At 42.3% G+C, this 24,255-nt stretch overlaps 1 protein-coding gene and 1 pseudogene across 1 annotated transcript in view; both read left to right on the top strand.

The window, feature by feature from the left end:
- The first annotated feature begins 1,113 nt into the window (after window positions 1–1,113).
- On the top strand, window positions 1,114–1,795 carry LOC123935246 (annotated as a pseudogene).
- A 1,853-nt stretch (window positions 1,796–3,648) lies between these two features.
- F9 (coagulation factor IX) overlaps window positions 3,649–24,255 on the top strand; it is a 32,847-nt gene continuing 12,240 nt past the window's right edge. Inside the window, 6 exon segments of the mRNA XM_045996452.1 lie at window positions 3,649–3,814; window positions 9,109–9,272; window positions 9,461–9,485; window positions 15,012–15,125; window positions 22,292–22,377; window positions 22,379–22,421. Coding sequence (XP_045852408.1) covers window positions 3,748–3,814; window positions 9,109–9,272; window positions 9,461–9,485; window positions 15,012–15,125; window positions 22,292–22,377; window positions 22,379–22,421 — 499 coding nt within the window. The 5' untranslated portion in view covers window positions 3,649–3,747.

A 24,255-nucleotide genomic window follows, 5' to 3' on the forward strand; every position in this document is an offset into this window, starting at 1 on the left:
TCAGACTGAGAAAGACAAATACCATAGGATTTTCACTCATTAGAAGAATCTAAAAAAAAAAAAAGGGATAAACAGAAAGCAAAACCGACCTATAAATACAGAGAACAAACTGATGGTTGCCAGAGAGGAAGACGGTTGGGCTTGGGCAAAATGGGTAAAGGAGAGTGGGAGATACAGGCTATCAGTTACAGAATAAGTAAGTCATGGGAATAAAAGTCACAGCATAAGGAATACAGTCCATGATACTGTAATAGTGATATATCAGGACAGATGACAGCTTCACTTGCAATGAATATAGCATAATGTATAAATTTGTCAAATCGCTATGCTGTACACAGGGAACTAATGTAACACTATGTGTCAACTATACTCAAAAAGAAAGAAAGAAAGTCCGTCCGTCCCCAGGGGCGCATGGGTGGCTCAGTTATTTAAGCTTCTGACTACATCTCAGGTTATGATCTCAGGATCCTGGGATTAAGTCCTGGGTTGGCTCCCTGCTCAGCAGGAATCTGGTTGTCCCTCTCCCTCCCATTCTGCTCCTTCCCCACTCATGCTCATGCTCTGTCTCAAATAAAATCTTTTTAAAAATCTGCATATAAGTGGGCCTGTGCAGTTCAAACCTGTCTTGTTCAAGGATCAACTATATAAAATCTATATGCTAAAAATCACAAAATGTTGATGAAAAAAATCAAAGACCTAAAGAAATGGACATACATGTCCAGACCACACCCATCAACTGGAAAACTCAACACAATGAAGATGTCAGTTCCTCCAAATTTACATACAGGTTTAATGAAATCCCTATCAAAACTCCAGCAAAAGTTTTTGTACTACAGATAAGATTATTTTTAAGCTTATATAAAATGTTACGGGCCCAAGAATAATTAACGCAATCTTGCCACAGAATATTGAGTCTCCACCGAGAGTCACTGAAGTTTCCTACTTCAACAGTGCTTGGACAGAACCCAGCACTTGTCCCCCACCCTGGTGGCTGCTCAAAGTCAACCCTCTGCCATCTCCTCACGATGCCCACGGACCATCCCAAGGCCCCCATTGCCACTACAGCGCCATGCAGCCACTGCCACTTGACATTGCCTCTCCTCAGTGGCTGCCATGACGACTACATAACTCTTACAGGTGCACCAGAACTACCACCAGGACTCAGAGGCTGCACTCAATCGCCAGACCCACCTGGAGCTCTATACCTATGTCTCCCTGCCCGTGTCTTACTACTTTGACCACAAAGATGCAACTTCGAAGAACTTTGCCAAGTATTTCCTTCACCGATCTTATGAGGAGAAGGTGAGCTGAGAAACTGAGGAAGCCGCAGGACCAACAAGGTGGCCAAATCTTCCTTCAGGATATCAAGGAACTAAACCATGATTACTGGGAAAATGGACCAAACGCAATGCGGTGTATGTTACGCTTGGGAAAGAGCATCAGTCAATCACCACTGGAACTGGACAAACTGGCCACTGGAAAAAAAAAGTGGCGCCATTTGTGGACCTTCACTGAGACTCATTACCTGAATAAATAGGTGAAATCCATCAAAGAATTGGGTGACCACGTAACCAACCCGAGAAAGATGGGGGCTCCCGAATCTGGCATGGCAGAGTATCTTTCTGACAAGCACACCCTGGGAAACAGTGATAATGAGAGCTAAGCCTTAGGCTGTCTTCCCATAGCCTCAAGGGTGACCTCCCTGGTCACCAAGGCAATGCATGCATGTTGGGTTACATTTACCTTTTCTGTAAGTTCTACCAAAACATCTATTTAACTTCTTTCATTTGTATCATTCCTTCAAAATAAAGTTACGTGGTAACCCCACCCCTCAAATAATCTTGCCACAAAATATTAAAGTGGGAGAAATCACTCTACCTGATATAAAAGCCTACAGCAATCAAGGCAGTGTGGGGTTGGCAGAGGGATAAACACATGCAGCAATGGAACAGAAGAGGAACCTGGAAATATACCCAAACCAATATACTTAACTGGTTTGTGAAAAAAAAACTGCACAAGTAATTCAACAGAGCAAGGATTATCTTTTTAATAAATGGTGCTAGAGGAATTAGACATCCACAGGCCAAAAAGAAAATCAATCTAAACCTCACACCTTATAAAAATTAACTCAAAATGATGCACCAGAATAAATCTAAAATGTGAAACTATAAAATTTTTTTAGATGGGAAAAAGCTTCCAGATTAGCATTAGGGGAAGAGTTCTAAATATGGACATTAAGGCATGATCTATTAAAAAATGATAAACTGAGGGGAACTTGGGTGGCTCAGTTGATTAAGTGCCTGACTCTTGATTTTGGCTCAGGTCATGATCTTGGGGCCATGAGTTCAAGCCCCGTGTCAGGCTCAGCACTCAGTGTGGAGTCTGTTTGAGATTCTCTCTGTCACCCTTTGCTCCTCCCCAGCTCCCATGCATGCTAAATAAACAAATAAAGGTTTTTATAAAAGGATAAATTGAACTACATCCAAATCTAAAACTTTCACTATGTGACTCAGTTACGAGGATGAAAAGATAAGCTACGGTCTTGGAGACAGTATTTGCAAACCATGTATCTGAGAAAGGATTCATAGCTATAATATTTTTTTAAAAAGCTCTAAAATCGAATGGTAAAATATGAGTCTTATTGGAAAATGGACAAAAAACATGAACATACATTTCACTCAAGAGGATATACAGAGAGTCAGTAAACTTTAAGGTATTCAACATCATTAGCTGTTGGGGAAATACAAATTAAAACACATGAATTATGACAGCACACATACATACATACATACGTAGTGAGACAGGGTCCTCACATTTCACTCTGTGGGTAAGTGGCACCAGAAAGTTGATAAGCTCCTTCTGAGGAGGAACATGAAGGATCCACCAGGTGATTAAATGTAGGTAAGCACGGGGAATGTATTTTTTTTTAAGATTTTATTTATTTATTTGACAGAGAGAGATCACAAGTAGACAGAGAGGCAGGCAGAGAGAGAGGGGGAAGCAGGCTCCCTGCTGAGCAGAGAGCCCGATGCGGGACTCGATCCCAGGACCCTGAGATCATGACCTGAGCCGAAGGCAGTGGCTTAACCCACTGAGCCACCCAGGCGCCCCAACACGGGGAATGTTCTAAGGTAGAACCAAATGACTTTGTTCTGTCTCTTTACTTTTTTGTTTAAAGATTTATTTATTTATTTATTTATTTCAGAAAGAGTGCTAGTGGAGGGAGGGGCACAGGGAGAGAGAGAGAGAGAATCTCAAGCAGAGTCTGTGCTGAGCGTGGAGCCCAATGTGGGGCTCCATCCCACAACCCTGAGATCGCGACCTGAGCCAAAACCAAGAGTTGGAGACTTAACCGACTGAGCCACCCAGGCACACTTGTCTCTTTACTGTTAAACTATATGACATTAGTGCTCCCTGACAAAGTTAGAAATGGATCCCACTGAGGAATTCTGCAGCCACAGCAGCTGCCATTATACACCTCCCCCCACCCTGTTCTGATGATGTGTCACTTCCTGCTTCAGTCTCCAATCAGCCACAGTGACAGAAGCCCATGCAATGAGAGGTGAAGTTTTAAAGACGAACACTGCCTATACTCTTCACTTCACCCACGAGGCCACTGGAAATAGCCCGAAGACCCACTGAGGGAGATGCACATTGTTTCCCAGAAGTAAATACAGCTCAGCTTGTACTTTGGAACAACTGGTCAACCTTGCTACTTGCACAATTCGTCAGTGCCTGAACAGGATCATGGCAGAATCACCGGGCCTCGTCACCATCTGCCTTTTAGGATATCTACTCAGTGCTGAATGTACAGGTTTGTCTCCTTTTTAAAGATACATTGAGCATGCTTGTCTTTTAGATATAGAAATGTCTGGTGCTATCTTCGCCACTAAGTAACGATCACAGGATTTGACAACAACGTTTAAGATTTTAGTTGTCAGCATGTGGGTTGGCAAATACTGGTTTTTTGGTAGCTGTGTCTTCTTAACTGTTAAAACTAAATAGATCTACAATGCTTAGGGTACTTTTTTTTAATGGACACTGTTAGGCTTGTGATTTGACAACATAATTCTGCTTAGGAAAACAGTCACCTCCTTGGGTAAAGAAAAGTTAAGAGTGGGAAAAATGTTTCAACCAGGAAACAGCAGACTATGAAGAAGACATTAACTCTGTCATTTTGGGTTTGTTTAACTCACCACTTTGAAATCAGAATGGGATGTGTGTCACACTAACGCCACAAACGATGGCTTTATTTACACACAAAGTTTGATTTTAAGGTATCTGACGTGTTTCAAAATTTTACAGCTATGTAATGAGGCAAGTCTCTCATTTTAAATGTCCCTAAAATCACGCACCTACAATTTTAAGTTTTATTTACAACAAACTTTTCATTACTAAGTTGTTACTTATCCCTAAAGTTTTTCATGAATTAGGAAAAATGATTTTTTATTTCTGATTCTAAACATAGCAGAGTTAATACGTGGGGAAATCCAATACTCACTTGAGCAAAACAAACCCAAGAATCGACATAAGAAGTAGGAACTTAGTTAATGCAATGTGTATCATTTGTTTTTTTTCACAACTTCAGTGACTTTATGCATTTCCCAAAGGCAGGCACACAGGGAGGAAATTACCCCATTTAGGCAAACAGTGTGTTCTCACAGGAAGCATTTATCACCCTTACTTGTCAACCTACTATAATCAAATCTAGTGGCTGACAGCGCCGGGATCAGGGGTGCCAACCCTAAGGGTCCCCGGAAAGCAGACTGGCCCCGTGTTTCCCATTCCAGACATGATGTCAGACTGAAATGCAGAAATGATGATCTGAGGATGCAAAGGTTAAATCAAACTAGCCAAGTGGGTAGAGTGGAGAAATAAAGAAATTTAACTGGAAATTTCACAAAATAGGACATAAAGCTAAGTCTTTACACATATCTCATCCGTGTGAGACCTAAGAGGACAAAAGATGCAAGCCCTTCCTTCAGGATAAGTGGTGAGATAATGGACGTTTCAAGAGGGCTGCTGCTCCCTTGATGACCTCAGATGTTGGGAAAAAGGAAAGATATTGTGGGGGTGGGGGGAGAGGGTCTAGGATTTCAGTGCTGGGGAAATAATGGCTAGAGGAGATAAACTCGAAGAGAACCTAAATCTATGACCCTCAGACAATACCGAGGAGAAAGGCAGTGTCATTGTGGAGTCATTGTGGTCAGAGATAACGGGTCCTTGTGGAGGAATTTCCAGGGGAATTTCCGTCAGGATAGTCAGCACTCGTGCAGCATTCTCTTCTGCTCCTCAACGGTCACTGGCTTCTGAAAGCTATTTCTATGAATGCCTTTCAGAGATGTTTCATTTTCATGACTGCTGCCCTCAGGTATTATTTGCATCTGTTTAGAATTTTGAAATCAAAACTGTCTGTGAAACCATTCAGTTTTATAAGGTGTATGGGCTGAGGTGTCTGAATGCATGAAATGAATGAATGAAAGATGACTTCGGTCCATACACTTTACAAAACTTGACAAAACCGAGCGACTACTATGGGGCCAGGTGCTGGGGTGAGGTATCAGGGCACAGGGATAAGCCAGACTCCCTCTTTGACCTAAAGCGCCATGAAGTCAGGTGAGAGATTTCAAGGTACGTTGACAAAATGTGTGCCAGGTGCTAAAAGACCACAGAGAAAGGAATATGTTAACTGGAAAAACACTTGACAGACAGACAGTATCTTGGGCTGGGTCCTAAAAGATGAGTAGGTCCCCCTCCTTAAATGTCTGATCTAGGGCATTACATGTGGAGAGAATCACACATGTACAAAGATCCAGATCCAGCGGTCCCTGGGTGGCTCAGCATTACGCATCTGCCTTTGGCTCAGGTCACGATCCCAGGGTCCTGGGATCGAGCCCTGCATTGGGTTTCCTGCTCCGTGCGGAGCGTGTTTCTCCCTCTCCCACTCCCCCTGCTTGTGTTCCCTCTCTCACTCTCTGTCAAATAAATAAATAAAATCTTTTAAAAAAAAATCCAGATCCACAAAGAATGTGAGGTCTTTCAGGAACGCAGTAGGTTTTGAATATTAAATATGACAAGTGAGGTAGGATAGCAAGACAGGGTCAGGTCATCAGATAATGAAGTTCCGCAGTGAAGGAGCTTGGACAACAGAACCCAATTACTGGGTCATCAGAAGTGTAAACGTGAATGGCACTGATGGCCGACTGGGAATGCTCAGTTTGGCAACATTCTTTCTTTTTTTTTTTCTCTTATTAGGTTTTTTATTTCAATTCCAGTATGGGTAGCATACCGTGTTATATTAGTTTTGGGAGGTACAACATAGTGAGTGACTCAACGATGGGATACATTACTCAGCGCTCATCCTGGTATGCGTACCCTTTAGTCCCTGTCCCCCCCAACCGCTGACACCATCTGGGTGTGGAAGGGGAACAGGTTCAGAGAAGCGTGGAGGGTGCGTCCTGGGCATCTGACGTGATTACAGGACACAGCACCGTACCTCTGAGCACGGGCTGTGCAGTCTGACTGCCAACATCGAAATCCCGGCTCTGCTACTTCCGTGTGTTACCTGGGCCACGGGACTTCACCTCTCCGAAGCTCCATTCCCCTGGTTTACAATGAGATGACAGTCCCTATCTCGTGGGACTGCTGTGAGGATGGAATGAAATAATGTCCCCAAAGCACTGAGTACAGGGTCCAGCCCTTCGGAGGCATCAGAGAAACATCAGCTCTGATTTGTCGCAGGACAATGCACAATGGGGGAGCTGGAAAGAGGGTCTGGAATTCAGAAGAGAGATCTGGCCAGAGGCCGATATTTGGAACCCACTGCTGTAGAAAGGGCAGTTCCCACGGTGTGCGTGAGGGTCCCGGAAGTGAGCACAGAGAACATGGCGGCTGGCACAGGCACAGCTGTAGGGAGCCCTCAGAACTGGCGTTGAGAGAGTCAGGGCCGGCCTAGGGGGAGGCAAGCAGGTCCCTAGTATGTAACTGTACCGGCTTGCGCTCACTGAGACACAGGGTCTCCTCACGTTTTATTCCCTAGATGCCTTGTCTACCTCACCTTGGTCAAGACCATGGCGTGACTGGGCTGAGGCAGGAACCTGAGGGAACTCTGAACACTGAAGGGGCAGGCAAGGGGAAAGGCACTGGTTCAAGTGATGGATAAATAATGAGAGAGTAGAGAGGAGCCAGTAGAGTGACTTCATGGAAAGAGCACCGTTGGGGGGGGGTGCGGGTACAGATCAAGCATTAGAAATGTTTCAGAGCGGTCACCAAGTACACAAACTCCCAGTGATCTTTAGGAAGTCATCACTGATCCTGACTGACAATAGTCATTTCATTATGCGGATGGGAGTAAAGAAGGGAAGCCACAGAAAAAGCACTAGAATGGAGTATGAAGGCATTAGAGGGAATTGAGAAACAGGAAGTCAGGCCAGCATGAGAGGAGCAGGGAGAGAGAGAGAGAACCAGCGTACACCATGTACCGTGTACACGTATTATCTCATGGACCCTGTTGAGAACACTGTGAGGTAGATATTCCGATTATAGGCCACTGTTAGACCCATTTTGCGTTTGACCAAGTTAAGGTCCAGAGATCTTGTCACTTGCCTGACGTCTCACAGCCAACAGGTGGCAAATGTGTTATTCAAACCCAGGTGTGTCTGAGCTGACTGCAAACCCGTTTCTCCACTCAGTCACACTGTAACTGGGGGCAGGCGTAGATGCCATTGTCGGGCTGCCCAGGGCCGAGCAGAGAGGAAGGCCTGGCAGGGTGGCATCACTGTGTGCTGGTATCCCTGTGCAGCTTGGTGGTTTTCTCCCACAGTGCTCAGCGGCAGATGGCCGCACCGACCCAGCGGTTGGCACTGCGGGTACTGCAGCACGGAGGACGGCGTGAAGGGAATGGAGAAAGTTGTCAAGAATTGGAGAGAAAAAGTCTAAACTAAATTCCAAAAAAAAAAAAAAAAGTGAAGTCCAAGGGGACTCGCAGAGCAAGGGCGAAGCGAGGTTGTCAGGGGACTCAAACCCCCTCCATAAAGTGAACAGCTGCAATGAAAAGAAGGGAATACAGTCCCCCTCCCCCTCCTTCTTCCGTTCTCTTCCTCTTCCCCTTTTCCTTTCCCCTTCCCCTCCTTCTTCTTCTCCTTCTTCTCCTTCTTCCTCCTTTTCCTCTTCTTCCTCTTCCTCTCCTTTTTTTTGAATTCACAAGAAAGCAGTCCCAAAATGCCTGGAAACTTCATCTTCTAAGCACCTGGTCCTGTTGAGATCATACCAGATAGTCCCCTGATGAAAGGAACAACTCCAGCAACTGAACTGAGTTCAGTTCCTGAACTCAGGATATCTTTTCAACATCTACCTAGATAGATATATCTGTCTATCTACATATAGATATGCATATATATATAAACAGAGAGAGAGAGAGAGTGTGTGTCTTAGATTTGAATGTGGGGAGAGAGAGAGGGAAGGAGAGAATCAGGAGTGTCCCTGAAGGCTAGGCAGTCACAACTCAAGTCAGTCACATCCTAAATCCCAGAGAAAGACTTCGGTCACCGGCATTCCCTTAACACATGCCAACCGAAGGTGTTGTGAGTCTGAAGATAAACAAATTAAGGCAGTGGTTTTTCTCTACCATCTAGAGACAGACACTGAGATTGTGTTTGCAGCTGGACTGCTGTTATTAGGCTTCTGTTCTTCCAAGAGAAATTTGTTGGGAAGTCATTTGGGCAACCGCGTCCTGAGAACACAGCTCAGCTGGGGTCATGGGTCACCTTGCAAGGGTCTGCAATTAGCTATTTGCAAATGATGACAAAGTGTAAAGTTAATGTTATTTGAGAACTTTCTTTCTCATCCAAAGTAAACTCAAATACGACTGAGAATCTGACCTTTCATTACTGGAACTCTCTTGACTAAAAGCCAAATTGAATTTTAATTCCTAAATCTCCGTGTGTATACAGTACCAGGAGGACATCACAGATTTTGGCTCCGTGCCCCAAAGATAAATTGGTTTGGGGATTACTTGGATTAAAAACAAAGCCTTTCTTGAGAGATGTATTTAGTTTTTATGATGTTTTCTTTTTCCCAAACCTAAAGAATCATTCTTTGGAATTTCAGTTTTTCTTGACCATGAAAATGCCACCAAAATTCTGAATCGGCCAAAGAGGTATAATTCAGGTAAACTGGAAGAGTTCGTGCAAGGGAACCTTGAGAGAGAATGTATAGAAGAAAAGTGTAGTTTTGAAGAAGCTCGAGAAGTTTTTGAGAACACTGAAAAAACCGTGAGTATTTCCACATAATATTCTTCAGACACAGAGGAAAGTACAGAAAACTAAAGAAAAAAAGAAACTTCTCTTTGGAATTTTAAAATATCTAACCATAAAAATGTATGACAAATGTTATAAAGGGAAGGAATCGAATCCAAAATATTTTGAGTACTACCACTAACTTGTCCTCTTTTTCTTTATAGACTGAATTTTGGAAGCAATATGTTGGTAAGCAATTAATTTTTTTCCTCTAGCTGGTATAGGAAACATTTGGGCATTATGTATTGTTTCTCTGCATAAACAGACAATATATTAAACTCCGTGAAAACAGTGCGACTCCTTTACCCAAGACTGAATGGTGATATAGGACAGGTTTCTGCCGGAGCTGGGGCTATCAGCTGGCAGATAGGCTTCCTCCTCCCAAGGGCTTCAAGAACACGTTGTCACACCCTACGCAGCTGGAAGGAAGGAACTGAGATGAGTGCACCTGGAGACTGGGTTTGAGAATTTTCAGTCTTTAGTAGAGAACGTGAAAATGCTGACTGACTTAAATGTTTAGTGCTTAGAAGTCCTCCCCCTTATGATGGTCTACGAGGCCCTCCACGATTGTTCTGGCCCTCTTTTTCCACTGGCCCTCAGACTCTCTCCTCCTGCTCTCCTCCTCACATGCAGGGCGGGGGCGGGGAGGGAGGCTGTGGGGGGAGGACGGGGGCAGCCATCTTGGCCTCCCTGATGATCCCGGAACACTCTGGGCCTGCTTCCGCTTTGGTCTCTGACCTGACTGTTCCTTGAACTTGGAATGCTCCTCTTCCAAGTTCCCCTAGGCTCACTCCCTCCTCTCCTTCAGCTCTTCACCCAAATGTCACCATCTCGATGAAGCCTACCTAGCTTGCTTACCTGTTAGTACTTCAACCCGCCTCAACCATAACCGCATCACTGAGGTACCACAACCTCCTCTCCTATTTTCCACAGCACTTTTCACCAGCGGAGGTAACATAAAATGAACCTTCTTACTTCCACTATTTATTATCTATTTTCCCCACCTCGTTAGAATTCAAGCTTCACACCGGCAGGGGTGTTCAAGTGTTTTATTGATGTAAACAGTACCTAGAACACTACCTGGTCCAGAAGCACTGAGTAAATATTTGTTGAATGAATTGACCAAAAGGAGGAAAAGTCAAAACTTCCATGACAGCTGAGCTTTGGAACTAATATAAAATCCAGCAGCAGGATTTTGAGGCAACAGACGTTCCAGAGGTTGGCTTATGCGAGACCATCCGCATGGACAGAACCTAGACAGCAAATTCACCGAGTTCCAGCGATTGGAGATCCAGTGCTAGGTTCCACCTGCTCTTCTGGAACTTGTTCATACTCCAGTAACTCAATTTCTCCACTTCCGCTTTTAACTCCTGAGGGAGGATGAAGTCCACTCCATTACATTTACTTTCTTGGCCTTTCCTTACTTTTAGTAATGAAGGCTACCAGGCCAGTGCTCTTCTCAGGTAGTCCCCTGCAGTTAGTCCAAATGAGTCTTTTTAGTCCTTATTTCCATTACATTTAAAACCTTAAATCTTGTGATTTTTTAAAGATTTTCTTTTTAAGTAATTTCTACCCCCAACACGGGGCTTGAACCCACAGCCCCGAGATCGGAAGTCACACACGCCACCGACTTGAGCCAGTCAGGTGCCCCTTGTGACAGATTTTTAAAGCAAATCAATTTTTACTTCCCCACCCGCCTCCACAAACTCGGCGCTGCATTTAAATTCCCATGACCCCTTCGTTGCCCACCCTACTCCCCAGCAGGGGTTGATCAGAACCCTCTAAGCACTGTATTTTGAAGCTGAGCCCCTGCCTTCTGGGTCAAAGGCCAGGTTGTTTACCGTATCCAGGGTAAAGATATCTCAGAAACCTCAGGGGCATGATTCGGTCACTACTGCTTCATCCTCCAAAAACCAGAACAAAGAAGCAAAAAGCAAATAGCTCCCCACCTCTTTTCAGTTGCAGCCGAGTTTCCTAACCACCCCAAGAGAGCTGATGGTGTTTTTTACCCTGTGGGTTTTCACATACGGCCGGGTGCATGCCCCTCACACCCGCCTTATCCTCTACTATCAACGGCCTGGTTGAAGAAAGAAAGATCGTCCAGGCACATGAGCCAGCGGTCGTCAAGCTCTCGGCGCTTTCCAGAGTGCCTGCCCCATTTCATCCGCACACCAACCCAGCGAGCGGAGCATTATCAACCTCAGTTTACGGGGGACACGGAGGCTTAGGGAGGCTCAAAGACTTGCCAAGGGTCATCCAGTTGGCGAGTCACAGAGCCCAGAAGGGAACCCAAGTTCTCGAAAGAGTGAGCCCTTGCTCGCACCATCACCCCTCCCAGTCTTCAGATCGGGGGCTGTTACTCATTAAACAACAACCGGAAGCTCTCACTTGACAAGGCCTTGTCCCTTGTTGTCTTTGACCCCTACTGTCGGTGGCTTCGCCTGAGCCCAAAGTACACACACACAAGCACCCAAAGGAGGACTAAATGCGGGATAAAATGACACTCGTTTTAAAGCTATGTCTCAGCAAATGAGTTGCTGTGTAGCTGGCTGCAAGCCCAGACCCTTTCAGGAAAACATCCTAAATAATTCAGATCCGCTGGTCTATAATATAAAGTGCAAATGTAGCTCGTTTTTTAGACCAGTTTGAACATCAATAATAATAAACCAGAGATAACGTATTTTGTTTTCATAGAATTGGAACACATTGAACTATCTGGGCAAAAGCACAGTGGATCAAGGGGCAGAGGGGACAAGGTCTAATCTTTATGGCAAGCAGATTTTCCGGGGAGGGGCTATTTCTGAGAAAGGGATAGAAGCCCTTAGTCAACAGGAGCTGGACGCGTCCTACTGACCGAGGGCGTCCCCCTCCTATGAGCAAACCTCCACTCTAGAAGGGGGAGGGGGAAGGTTTGCTCCAAAGTAGGACCGAGAATTAGAAATTTCTCTTTCATTTCCCCTTTTCTCTTTCTTTCATTGCTAGGCCATCTTGACCTCTTACTCTTGCTGTCCTAGCTCTTATTTTGTCTTCAGGGCTGTTTTTTTTAGCTCCGAGTGTGTACCCGGCTCCCATCTGGTTCTATTCATCCCTTTCTCGGGCAGCTTCCTTAGAAGTATGGATGGAGCAGGAGCTCTCAGACACCAGACTCAAAGCTTCCCTTCTCGTCCTGACCCTTCCCCTCTTGCCTGTTCCTTCCTCATGGTTTCCTGCCACAGGGTTCTTCTAAGGCTCTCAAGAACTCCGTGAATATAGAAACTTCAGGAAAGGCAGAGAGGAAATACAGCCAATTTACACATAAATAAAGCAGATCTTCAGAACCTTTTCCTTTTCAATTGTTTGTGGGAAAAGTGATTTCTCACCTGAAACAGTGTTTTGTCAACTAACAGGAATTAAAATTAAAACTTTTTTAAAAATTTTAAAATAAAATAAATTTTTAAAACTATAACTTTAAAAACAATTTTTATTACCATATAATGTGTTATTTTGCAGATTAAATATGAAAATAAAATTCTTAAAAAATTTTAAAAATTATAACTTTAAAAACAATTTTTACTACCATATAATGTATTATTTTGCAAATAAAATATAAAAATAAAATTTAAAAAAATAAAATTTTAAAAATTACAACTTTAAAAACAATTTTTATTGCCATATAATGTATTATTTTGCAAATAAAATATAAAAATAATTTTTTTAATTTTAAAAATATAACTAAAAACAATTTTTATTACCATATAATATATTATTTTGCAAATAAAATATAAAAAAGAATTTAAAAAAATAAAATTTTAAAAATTACAACTTTAAAAACAATTTTTATTACCATATAATGTATTATTTTGCAAATAAAATATAAAAATAATTTTTTAATTTTAAAAATATAACTAAAAACAATTTTTATTACCATATAATATATTATTTTGCAAATAAAATATAAAAATAAAATTTAAAAAAATAAAATTTTAAAAATTACAACTTTAAAAACAATTTTTATTACCATATAATGTATTATTTTGCAAATAAAATATAAAAATAATTTTTTAATTTTAAAAATATAACTAAAAACAATTTTTATTACCATATAATATATTATTTTGCAAATAAAATATAAAAATAAAATTTAAAAAAATAAAATTTTAAAAATTACAACTTTAAAAACAATTTTTATTACCATATAATGTATTATTTTGCAAATAAAATATAAAAATAATTTTTTAATTTTAAAAATATAACTAAAAACAATTTTTATTACCATATAATATATTATTTTGCAAATAAAATATAAAAATAAAATTTAAAAAAATAAAATTTTAAAAATTACAACTTTAAAAACAATTTTTATTAACATATAATGTATTATTTTGCAAATAAAATATAAAAATAATTTTTTAATTTTAAAAATATAACTAAAAACAATTTTTATTACCATATAATATATTATTTTGCAAATAAAATATAAAAATAAAATTTAAAAAAATAAAATTTTAAAAATTACAACTTTAAAAACAATTTTTATTACCATATAATGTATTATTTTGCAAATAAAATATAAAAATAATTTTTTAATTTTAAAAATATAACTAAAAACAATTTTTATTACCATATATTATTTTGCAAATAAAATATAAAAATAAAATTTAAAAAAATAAAATTTTAAAAATTACAACTTTAAAAACAATTTTATTACCATATAATGTATTATTTTGCAGATTAAATATAAAAATAAAATTTTTAAAAAATTTTAAAAATATAACTTTAAAAACAATTTTTATTACCATATAATGTATTATTTTGCAAATAAAATATAAAAATAAAATTTTTAAAAAACAAAATTTTAAAAACTACAACTTTAAAAACAATTTTTATTAACATATAATGTATTATTTTGCAGATTAAATATAAAAGTAAAATTTTAAAAAAATAAAATTTTAAAAATTACGACTTTAAAAACAATTTTTTATTAACATATAATATATTATTTCACCCCAGGGGCACAGGTGTGTGAATCATCAGGCTTACACACTTCACAACACATGCCCTCCCCAATGTCCATCACCCAGCCAAAAATTCCTTTAAAAAAAGAAAAGCTACTTCTCACTTTACCTAGACCATTTGTGACCTAAGTCAGAGACAGCAGAGTCTCTTTTAGCAGGGAGAGACGCTTCTGGCGGCTCTTCCGTTGTCTCGAACCATGACTGCATACTATACTTTAAAAAAGTTAAATGATACCAGAAGGAAGTGGAGGCATTTGCTCCGAGCTGAGGCTGCCAGTTCTCTGAGGGGAAGTACCATCTGCTCCCCAGCTCCCGTGTTCTGCAAGACCTGCCGTAGTGGGTCCCACATGACACAGAGTTACCAACTGATGAAGCGCTGGGATTTGGTTTAGAACCAACTTGTCATCGTTCTCGAAGAAAGGAATGCAAACCCTTCTCCCCCAGGCACATATAGTCCATGTCTAACCTCAGACTTCCTTCTCCCTCTTCCTCTTCCCTTGGTTGCCTAAACTGCCTTCCTCAGCGCAGCTTCCTAGGACAGTAGTAGCCTAAGAACCTTTGTTTGGGTTGTTCTTGGAAATTCAGGAAGATGGGGGCAACCCCCAAGCAGCAGCGTCAGCAGTTCTGACCCGAAAATCAGGCTCCCCTCCCCAGGAGTCTGTGCACAGAGGCATTCGAAGCACCTGATTTGCTAATTCAACTTTCTTAACCTATCTCAAAGATGGCGATCAATGTGAGTCCAATCCATGTTTAAATGGTGGCGTATGCAAAGATAACATCAATTCCTATGAGTGCTGGTGTCAAGCTGGATTTGAAGGAAAGAACTGTGAAGTAGGTAAGTAATGACTTTTTGATTACTTGTGGTTCCACGTTTTCCTGTGGAACCAGATGAAACCGGAAAGTGCAATATTTATGTATCATAATTTTCTCTTAAAAACATATTCTTATTGTGGTAAAGGACACTTACCAGGAGATCTATACTCTTTTTTTTTAAGATTTTATTTACTTGAGAGACAGAGGGAGAACACGAGCAAGGGGAGGGGCAGAGGGAAAGGGAGAAGCTGACTCCATGCTGAGCAGGGAACCCCATGCAGGGCTGGATCCCAAGACCCTGAGATCAGGACCTGAGCCAAAGGCAGACGCTTAGCTTCCTGAGCCCCCCAGGTGCCCCCCAGGAGATCTGTACTTGTAACTTATTTTGAAGCTTACAGTACAGCACCTCTCTAGAAGGCCTTCATCTTGCATAACTTAAAGTTTATACCAGCTGAACAGCAGCTCCCCCATTTCTCTTTCCCTCGGCCCCTGGCAAGCACAACTGTGTTTTCTGTTTCTATGTGTCTGCCTATTTTCGACACGTCGAATAAGTAGAATCATGCAGTGTTTGTCCTTCCGTGACCGGCTTGTTTCCTTTACTCTCATGTGCTCCAGGTTCATCAAAAGGCTGAATAATATTGCACCATGTAAAGCATATACTTTCCAAGCTTATGAACAGTCCTTTGATCTGTAGTCCTAGTTTCTTGGATGAGGTCAAGAAACCACAGTAAGAGCAACAGTAATTAATATACGGCAGCTAATATTAAGGGATAATGATGCTCCCCTCATTTATTGATCCTCAGTACAACCGTGCACCCTCAGTACCATTACTGTCTCCATTCTGTGCAGATGAAGAAATTATATAGCTCAGACAGCTCAAAATCACAGAGGCTATCAATGGTTGAGCCTGAACCTGAACTTTAGTTGGTCTGACCCAAGCCCACACTTCTATCTACAAAATGCAAAGAAAATTGAACCCATAAAATTGTTTGAACTCAGGACTAAATCGCTATCAACACAGGCAGTGGAAACCAGTGAAATATAGAACTGAGAAATGGGGAGGCCAATTCTCCATCAAACAGGCACTTCTCTGCACACAGTAACCACTTCCCATGTTAAATTTGTTGACAAAAATTGGAGCTCACTCCTGCATTTCACTATGTGGATTACACTGAAAAAGTTACACAGCAGATTTAGGAGCACGGTGCCTCTTTCCTCCTCATAGCCTAGAATATCCCCCGCCCTTGGGATTTTGGCAATTGGAGCAGTAAATCCCCAAGTCTTTCTCCTACTTGCTTATTATTTCTGGATGCAAGATTACTGGTATTATGGTTGTGAAAGGCACACCATGCTAATGACAGAGTCTGTCTCTCTCTCCTGAAACTTCAGATGAATGGAGATGCAATTCTAGGGCAAGAATTTAACAGCACAGGCTACCTGACTAAGGGCAAAGACTAGAAAACTGGCAGGACTCTATATATTAAGACTTTCCAACAATGCACCCGACACAGATGAAAGAGGCATAAAACCAAATGAAACTCAGCAGCGGCAGCTGTCCTACAGAGAAAGGAAAAAAGTCACCTGTAATGTTGTTCAGAAATCTTTTCGGGACTAAAGAGGACCCCATTGATCATCTCCCCTTGAGAGCTAAAAGATAAAAAGAGAATAGAAGATAACAAAAGGAAAAGGCGGCAGCGTAATAACATTTAAAAAGAAAGAAAAGAACCAATACAGGTGGGTGAACCGGTACCCCCCCCTGGCTCGGACCCCCATTCCCTCAGATTTCCCAGCGTGGGGGCAAACCAGCGCCTCTGTTGCCTTTCCTGTGGGTGTGGTAACTCATACAAGATCTCTGCAGTGCTACTTCCATCTGGAAGGTTCCAATTTCAAATTCAGATTTCCGTAGATAAATCTGATCCTGCTATTATGGAAACCGAGGGAAATCTTTGGAGTCGTTACTCGTTATCAGCTTAAATAACATAGCCATTGGAGCTGAGGGAATGAATTACCTCAGTCAGTCTCAGTTCAAAACCAAGGGCACATTGTAGTAGAGCGTAAATGAAAATAGCATTTAGCGAGGCGCCTGGCAGGGTCAGTGGGTAGAGTGTTGTGAGTTCAAGCCCCACGGTGGGCGCAGAACTTACTTTTAAAAAAAATAAATAAAATGAAATAAAATTGGGAGCAATTGTTTAAAAATAGTGTTGAGCCTTAAATATTTCTAAATGTCTTTAGTTTAAATGAAGACACTGTAATGCAGGAAAATTTCCCCGAGGAATGTAATATAAGAAGAGAATTTCTATAACAGGGTTTACTCCCCGTGAGAGGCTGTGGGGCACACAGCGGAAGTCAGTCCACAGCGACCTCAGGTTCTACACACTTTGGTCTGGGAAGGGCTCTGCTCTTGCCCTTGCTTTGACCACCGTATCTGGCCTCTAGGGAGCCTCACTCTCCCCCAGCCTCCCTGATCCAGGTTGAGAAAAATCCTCTTGGTGCAGTTAGTTCAGAGACAAAGTGGCAATTCTCCCAAAAATCTTTTTATCTCAGACAAGGGGAAAGCAGAAGCATGTACAGACTCCCATGTAAGCTGTTGCTTCAAACTGATCAGGAGACTGACCTCAAAGGCTGCTAGAGACACAGTTTACAGAGCGCCGATGCCCCAAATTTCTTGCTTCACCCTTGTCTTGGAGAAAAAAACAGTGGGGGCCACGGAGATTTCCATTGTTAGGAACTTGTTATGTGCCTTTTCCCTTGTTCATCAGGCTCCTCTCTGGGAGAAGGAGGTACAAACACTCAAGGCCTGTTCTCTAGTTAAAAGAATAACAATGGATTGGCCACTGTGTCCCTGTGGTTAGAAAAATGACCGCTGTGGGTCCCCATTTACACATCAGGTCTGAGACCTTGCCAGACAGATCAAGGTCTGTAAGAACTTGGGTCATTCCTGGCCCATCTAAAGAGTACAAGAGGCATCTACCCACAGAAAAAAATCACAAGCACGTAAACACTTTTTCACTTTGCTGACACATTGTTGTAGACATCACACTCTTATTTACTGAGTGTTGCTGTGGACTGGAGAAAAGAAAATATCTTGAGTTTAGCTGACTACCTGCATATTCTATGGTAAGCTGGTCAAATAGAACATCTTTTGTCTGAGCTTTGGTGTTCGCATAACTGAATATATGAGGGAAGATGAAGGCAGAGTCAAAGAAAGCAGAACAGGATAACTTTGGTAGTAGGCATGAGCAGAATTAGAAAGAGGTGTTTGGGCTAACATGAAGGGAAAAAAGAGCAGATGCTTTGAGAGGCTCAACAGATATTCCAGGCACAGAGACCGGCCTTGGGACCAGGGAGAACCCACACCCAACACAGTGCCAGACATTTAAATGCTCAATAAAACACTGATGAATGAGTCCCATAGTGACTGTTCCTTAGATCCTGGGTTACGGACCTCCCCCGTGAAACTCCGTGTGCTACTATTCTACTTCCAGAATCTTGAGTCCTCTCTCTGAGAGCAAAAGACTGCTGATTGGACGGCAATATTTTCCACTGCACACACAACCCAAACCAGGAAGAAAAATGATGAATGAGGAAAATGACAGACAGGTCTCGTAACTTAGCCAAGGACACAGAATCAGAATTGGGAAAACCCCCCTGAGTTTATTCATTCCCATAGCACGTGCCCTGAACCCCAGTAGGCTGCACCTACCACCTGCCTCTGGTGACTGACCATAATCTCATATTGACTGAACACCTTCTACAGGTGGTATCTGATCCGGCTGAACACTTTAGTCTTGCTTTGTAACAACAAAGTGATAGCCAATAACGTGAAAAGAGCCAGGGACGTGATCACCATGAGTAAGGAGAAAGGTCTTTTAAAAATAAATACGAAGCCTGGGTGGCTCAGTGGGTTAGAGCCTCTGCCTTCGGCTCGGGTCATGGTCTCAGGGTCCTGGGGTCGAGCCCCGCGTCGGGCTCTCTGCTCCGCGGGGAGCCTGCCTCCTTCTCTCTCTCTGCCTGCCTCTCTGTCTAGTTGTGATTTCTCTCTGTCAAATAAATAAAAAAATAAATTAATTAATTTAAAAAAATAAATATGAAGGACCGAGTGCCATCTTTTTGGACCACGCCCTTAGTAGATTATTGGCAGCACAGGTTAAAGCTCCGAGAGGTTCCTTTGCCTACCTGGCAACAGTTGATTTGCCTCCCCTTAATTCCTGAAGTAACAGTAAGGAACATGAGCAAATTATTACATTAACCGATGTTAGCCCGTGTAAAATAGAATTTGAAAATTGAGATCCAACACTCAAAAATCCATATTATACTCCAAAACCATATAGTCACTCTGTTAGCCTGGATTCCCCCCGGGGGGGGGGGACAGTCTGTGACTCAAACTTATTTATGAGGTCGTGCAGTCCTAGGGAGCAGGAGTAAGGGACAGGAGTGTGAGGCAGTGAGGACACGAGAAGTGCTCAGAGAAGGAGTCATCTCTCCTCGTCTGCAACTGATCGCTGGATCTCCTGAGACTGTTTCCCAAGGAGCCATAGGAACTGGCCTTAGGACAGTCCCTCTGGGAGGGCAGATGGTGAAAGAACTTGTCCACCAGCATCTGTCTCCCAGTGGTCAGAAGTTTAGCCCAGGGGCCGTTAACTCCCCCACATCGCCAAGCTGTACTCGCCCGGGCAGCTGCACGGGGGGACTCGACATCCCATGCTTCGGCACCAACAGGGAAGCACCAAGGTCAGAGGGGAGAGGCACCCAGTGCAGACAGGAGCCGAGGCAACCCAAGGCTGCACCTGTTTGAGTCAGAAGTCAGATGCAGAGCGGATGGCCACATCGCCAGCAAAGACACCGTGCGGCTGGGAGGAACTGAGGAACTAAGGAACACAGCAGGCGTCTAATAGAGTCACACTTTTTCAAACCTTCCGTGTCCTCACGACACTGACAAGTGAGTGTTTCTCTTGGAAGTGGTACTGCTGCTGAACAGCTAGGTGAGGGGGACGGCATCTCCTCTCCATGGTGTCCCTGTGCTGCTCAAGAGACAGAAACAGGCCCAAGGGCAGACAGAGCCATTTCTCTTAACTCAGCGGGTCTCGGCTGGCCAGGCCAGAGCCATGCTACCTTCTGTGACCGAGACCGCACATGAGAAACAAAGGGAAAACACAGTCATTAAAATTAAAAAAAAATACAAAATAAGACGACAGGAATGAACCAAATAGATCAGAAGTCAGAGTTAATGTGAACTGGGGTTAATGGCCATTTTCAGTCTGGAGTTAAAAATCTAACTGTAGGGGCGCCTGGGTGGCTCAGTGGGTTAAAGCCTCTGCCTTCAGCTCAGGTCATGATCCCAGAGTCCTGGGATCGAGCCCCACATCAGGCTCTCTGCTCTGCAGGGAGCCTGCTTCCTCCTCTCTCTCTGCCTGCCTCTCTGCCTAGTTGTGATTTCTCTCTGTCAAATAAATAAAAAATATTTAAAAAAAAAAATCTAACTGTATGCTGTTGACAAAAGAGGTACCTAGAATAAAATTACACCAGGAGGCTAAAATAAAGGGATGTAAAAAGATCTTCAGGTAAATGGTAACAACAAGAAACTGGCGAAGTGATCTTAACATCAGGCAAAATAGAATCCAAGACAAAAAGGATCACAAGAGACAAAGAACACCACTTCGTGTTAATAAGGGAGATCGTACCGGAAAGTAAAGAAAATGTGGGCCACTAGAATGCTCATCAGTGCCCACACGTAATGTGTTTGGCATTTAGCCCCCTTAAGGGACCTGATTTCATTCTCTTATGTTGATATAAACCTACCGCAGCCAGCTTCAAGTGTGCTCAGATAATAAATTGGCTTATATTAAAGCCATGAACTTCAGTGGGGTGCCTGGGTGGCTCAGGCAGTTAACTCTGGATTTCCGCTCGGGTCATGATCTCAGGGTCATGAGATCAAGCCCAGTACTGGCTCCACAGTCAGCAGGAAGTCTACTCGAGATATTTTCTCTCCCCCTCTAAAATAAATAAACAAATATAAAAAACAAAACAAAACAAAACAAAAAACTGTAGGGGTGCCTGGGTGGCTCAGTCAGTTCAGCGTCTATCTGCCTTCAGCTCAGGTCATGATCCCGGGGTCCTGGGATCGAGCCCCGCATCGGGCTCCCTGCTCAGCGGGAAGCCTGCTTCTCCCTCTTCCTCTGCCTGCTGTTCCCCCTGCTTGTGCTCTCCCTCTCTCAAATCAATCAAAAAAACATTAAAAGCCTTCGAACTTCTATTCAGCAAAAGACACTAGTTTAGGACAAAAAAGGCAAGTCAGAGTGGGAGAAGAAACCAGCAAAAAATATGTCCAAGAACTGGAACCCTCAGGCACTGATGGTGGGAATTTAAATTTGTACAAGTATTTCAGAAAACTGCTTGGCAGTATCTACTAAACCTGAACAGACGATCCAGTAATTGCACTCTTAAGTATATACCCAGGACTCATGCGTATATTATCAAAAGATCCGTATTAAGAATGTTCATTATAGCATTACACCTAAGAGCCAAAAACTGGAAACTCAACTCAAATATTCATCAACAGTAAAATGGATAAAAACAGAAATATTTACACCATGGAATACTACCCAGCATGCAAATGAACCACTGCTGCACAAAAAACATGGATAAAACTCACAAAGCATTCAATGAAAGACACCGAGGAGTGCATATGGTGAGCTTCTCTTTATTTAAGGTTCATGAACAGGCAAAACTTACTCTTAGAATCTGTTAACGGATGGCAACTTTGGAAAGGAGGACCAGTATAGGGCTGGAAGGGAGCACGGGGAGAACTTCTGGGATGGGGATAATGGCCCATCCATCGATCAGTTGAGTGTTTAAACAGGCACACACTTGGTGAAAATTCACCCTGAAGTTTTGAGGGACATCCCTGAATATATATTATCCTTTCATAAACAGCTTCTTAAAATTGCAGTCCAAGATTTAGTGAAAGTGGAACACCCAAACCTTCAGTTTACGCCAAATCAAATATATTGCTGTCATTTTTATGCCTTATTAGGAATGTTATCTTTCCTTCCCCTCTTAGCTTGAGGCTCCCAAGCTTCTCTCCATGAAGGCCCCGTGCTTATGTGTGGCCTATACGTGAGTCAGTGGCTTCAGGCACTCTTGAGAAATGCACGTGGAAATGATGCTGTTTATTTTGCTCTCTTGCAGATGTAACATGCAACATTAAGAATGGCAGATGCAACCAGTTTTGTAAACTGGGCCCCGATAACAAGGTGGTTTGCTCCTGTACCACGGGGGTACCAACTGGCGGAAGACCAGAGGTCCTGTGAACCAGCAGGTCAAAATCTAAATCAGTTATTTTTTGTTTGTTTGTTTTTTAAACCTGGGGAGATCCATCCTCCAAATCTATATTTGAAACTGCAGGGCAGTCTAACTAGCCTACCTACTTTTAGAATCCCCTATTCGTGTCTACTTCCTTTTGAGATCACAGAAAAGATTAGTAGCTTGAATTGGATAACTTTCCAAATGGCATCGCCATTTTAAATAGAAACTCTGTAACTGTCCTCAGTCTGAAATCTTTCCTGGGTCCATTTTTTTTTTCTGGCTTTTAGAGCACGAAGCAATCAATTTGCATGATTTCTGTATATCTGGAATTCATCAAGTCAAATTACGGTAGTAATCCCAGGCCATAAAAGATACATAAGGGATTGACTGAAAGGCTTCTAGTACATGGGATGGTGAATGTTAAGCCTGATTCTGCCAGCGTGTGGCTGGCTTACTCTGAGAAGGTTATTTCCTATCCTCGAGTCTCGGCCTGAGTTTACACGGGGCTGAGTTTACACTCTTGGCATCCGAATAGTTCCGACAGCCATCCATCTATTTCAGATTGTGCCAGGCTGACCAACACAGTCTGTACAGCAGTGGACAAAACAATGTTTCCCAGTCATGTCAACCAGGCCACCATGTTGACAGCTGACTGGGGCATTCAGAACATCTCCACTCCACACTCATATTGCTTTTCTCTGAAACGAAAGCAATAGAAACTTTGATAAAACACACACACACACACACACACACACATACACACACACACACCCGTAGGTTCCACAAGATCAATTATATTTGATAAATGAGGGGCCTTTTTGAAGCAAACTAGATATAATTTCTTTTGCATTTGCAAAGCCTGGTATTAAATTGGTACATTAAATCATACATCATTCCTCTGTAACTGGGTTCGATACCTATCTCACCAAAGCACCCGGCAGAGGAAATGAAAGAAAGGACCAGAAGCCACGAGTGTACATGCCAATGCAGCTGAAAGAGTCTAATGCTTCAGGGACCTACCCACCCTGTCCTTCTGCCTTGTTCTTCACGTGAATCGTTTCACAGCCAGCCCAGCTCCGGAGAAGAAGATCGATATGTTTTAACCTTCAAAATCTAACTTCCAGTGTAGACATATGGCATAGTAGCTAAGCTCTTATAAGCCCTTCTATGTTAGAAAAAAAAAAAAAGGATTGTGAACCATCTCGAACTATTAAGTGTTGTATTTGAATATAGCCTTATTCTTAGCAGAGTAAGTAGGCCAAACCTAAAATAAGCTTTCCTGCCTTTCAATAGTAATGGTCCCTTTCCTCTGGCATTGTTGATGATATATATTTATACATAAGTATTTTGAACTAATTTCCTGTTTTCCCAACAACATGCTGTCTTCATGATACTTGGCTGTAGCTGGTTGTTATCGAAATGTCTGTTATAAGGAATGTGGCTAGAAGCAAAGTGAGAAATGAAAATGAAACGTAAGGTGACTTTGCTTGGCTACAAATTTCCGTTCTGGTTGGCCCCAACATAGCAGGAGATGATTTCTTACCTTTAGGAAATGAACTGACCCAAGGAAAAAAGGTGGCCAGTTACCCAGAGGATGTGGCTGTAATAATCATATTAATAATTTTCTTGGTTAAAGGTCTGTGGGTTTTTCAAGTTTAAGTCACACCCAATGTGGGACTCAAACTCATGACCCGAACACCAAGAGCCGCGTGTTCTTCCAACTGAGCCAGCCAGGCGCCCCCCCCCCATTCATTTATTCAGTTAATACTTAACCGAATTAAATAGTTAAATCATGATTTCTTCCCAGCGTATCCCTAAATCCACTTTAGGGACTAGAAGGCATTCTA

This window comes from Meles meles, chromosome X (assembly GCF_922984935.1).
Source record: "Meles meles chromosome X, mMelMel3.1 paternal haplotype, whole genome shotgun sequence".
Lineage (NCBI taxonomy): Eukaryota > Metazoa > Chordata > Mammalia > Carnivora > Mustelidae > Meles > Meles meles.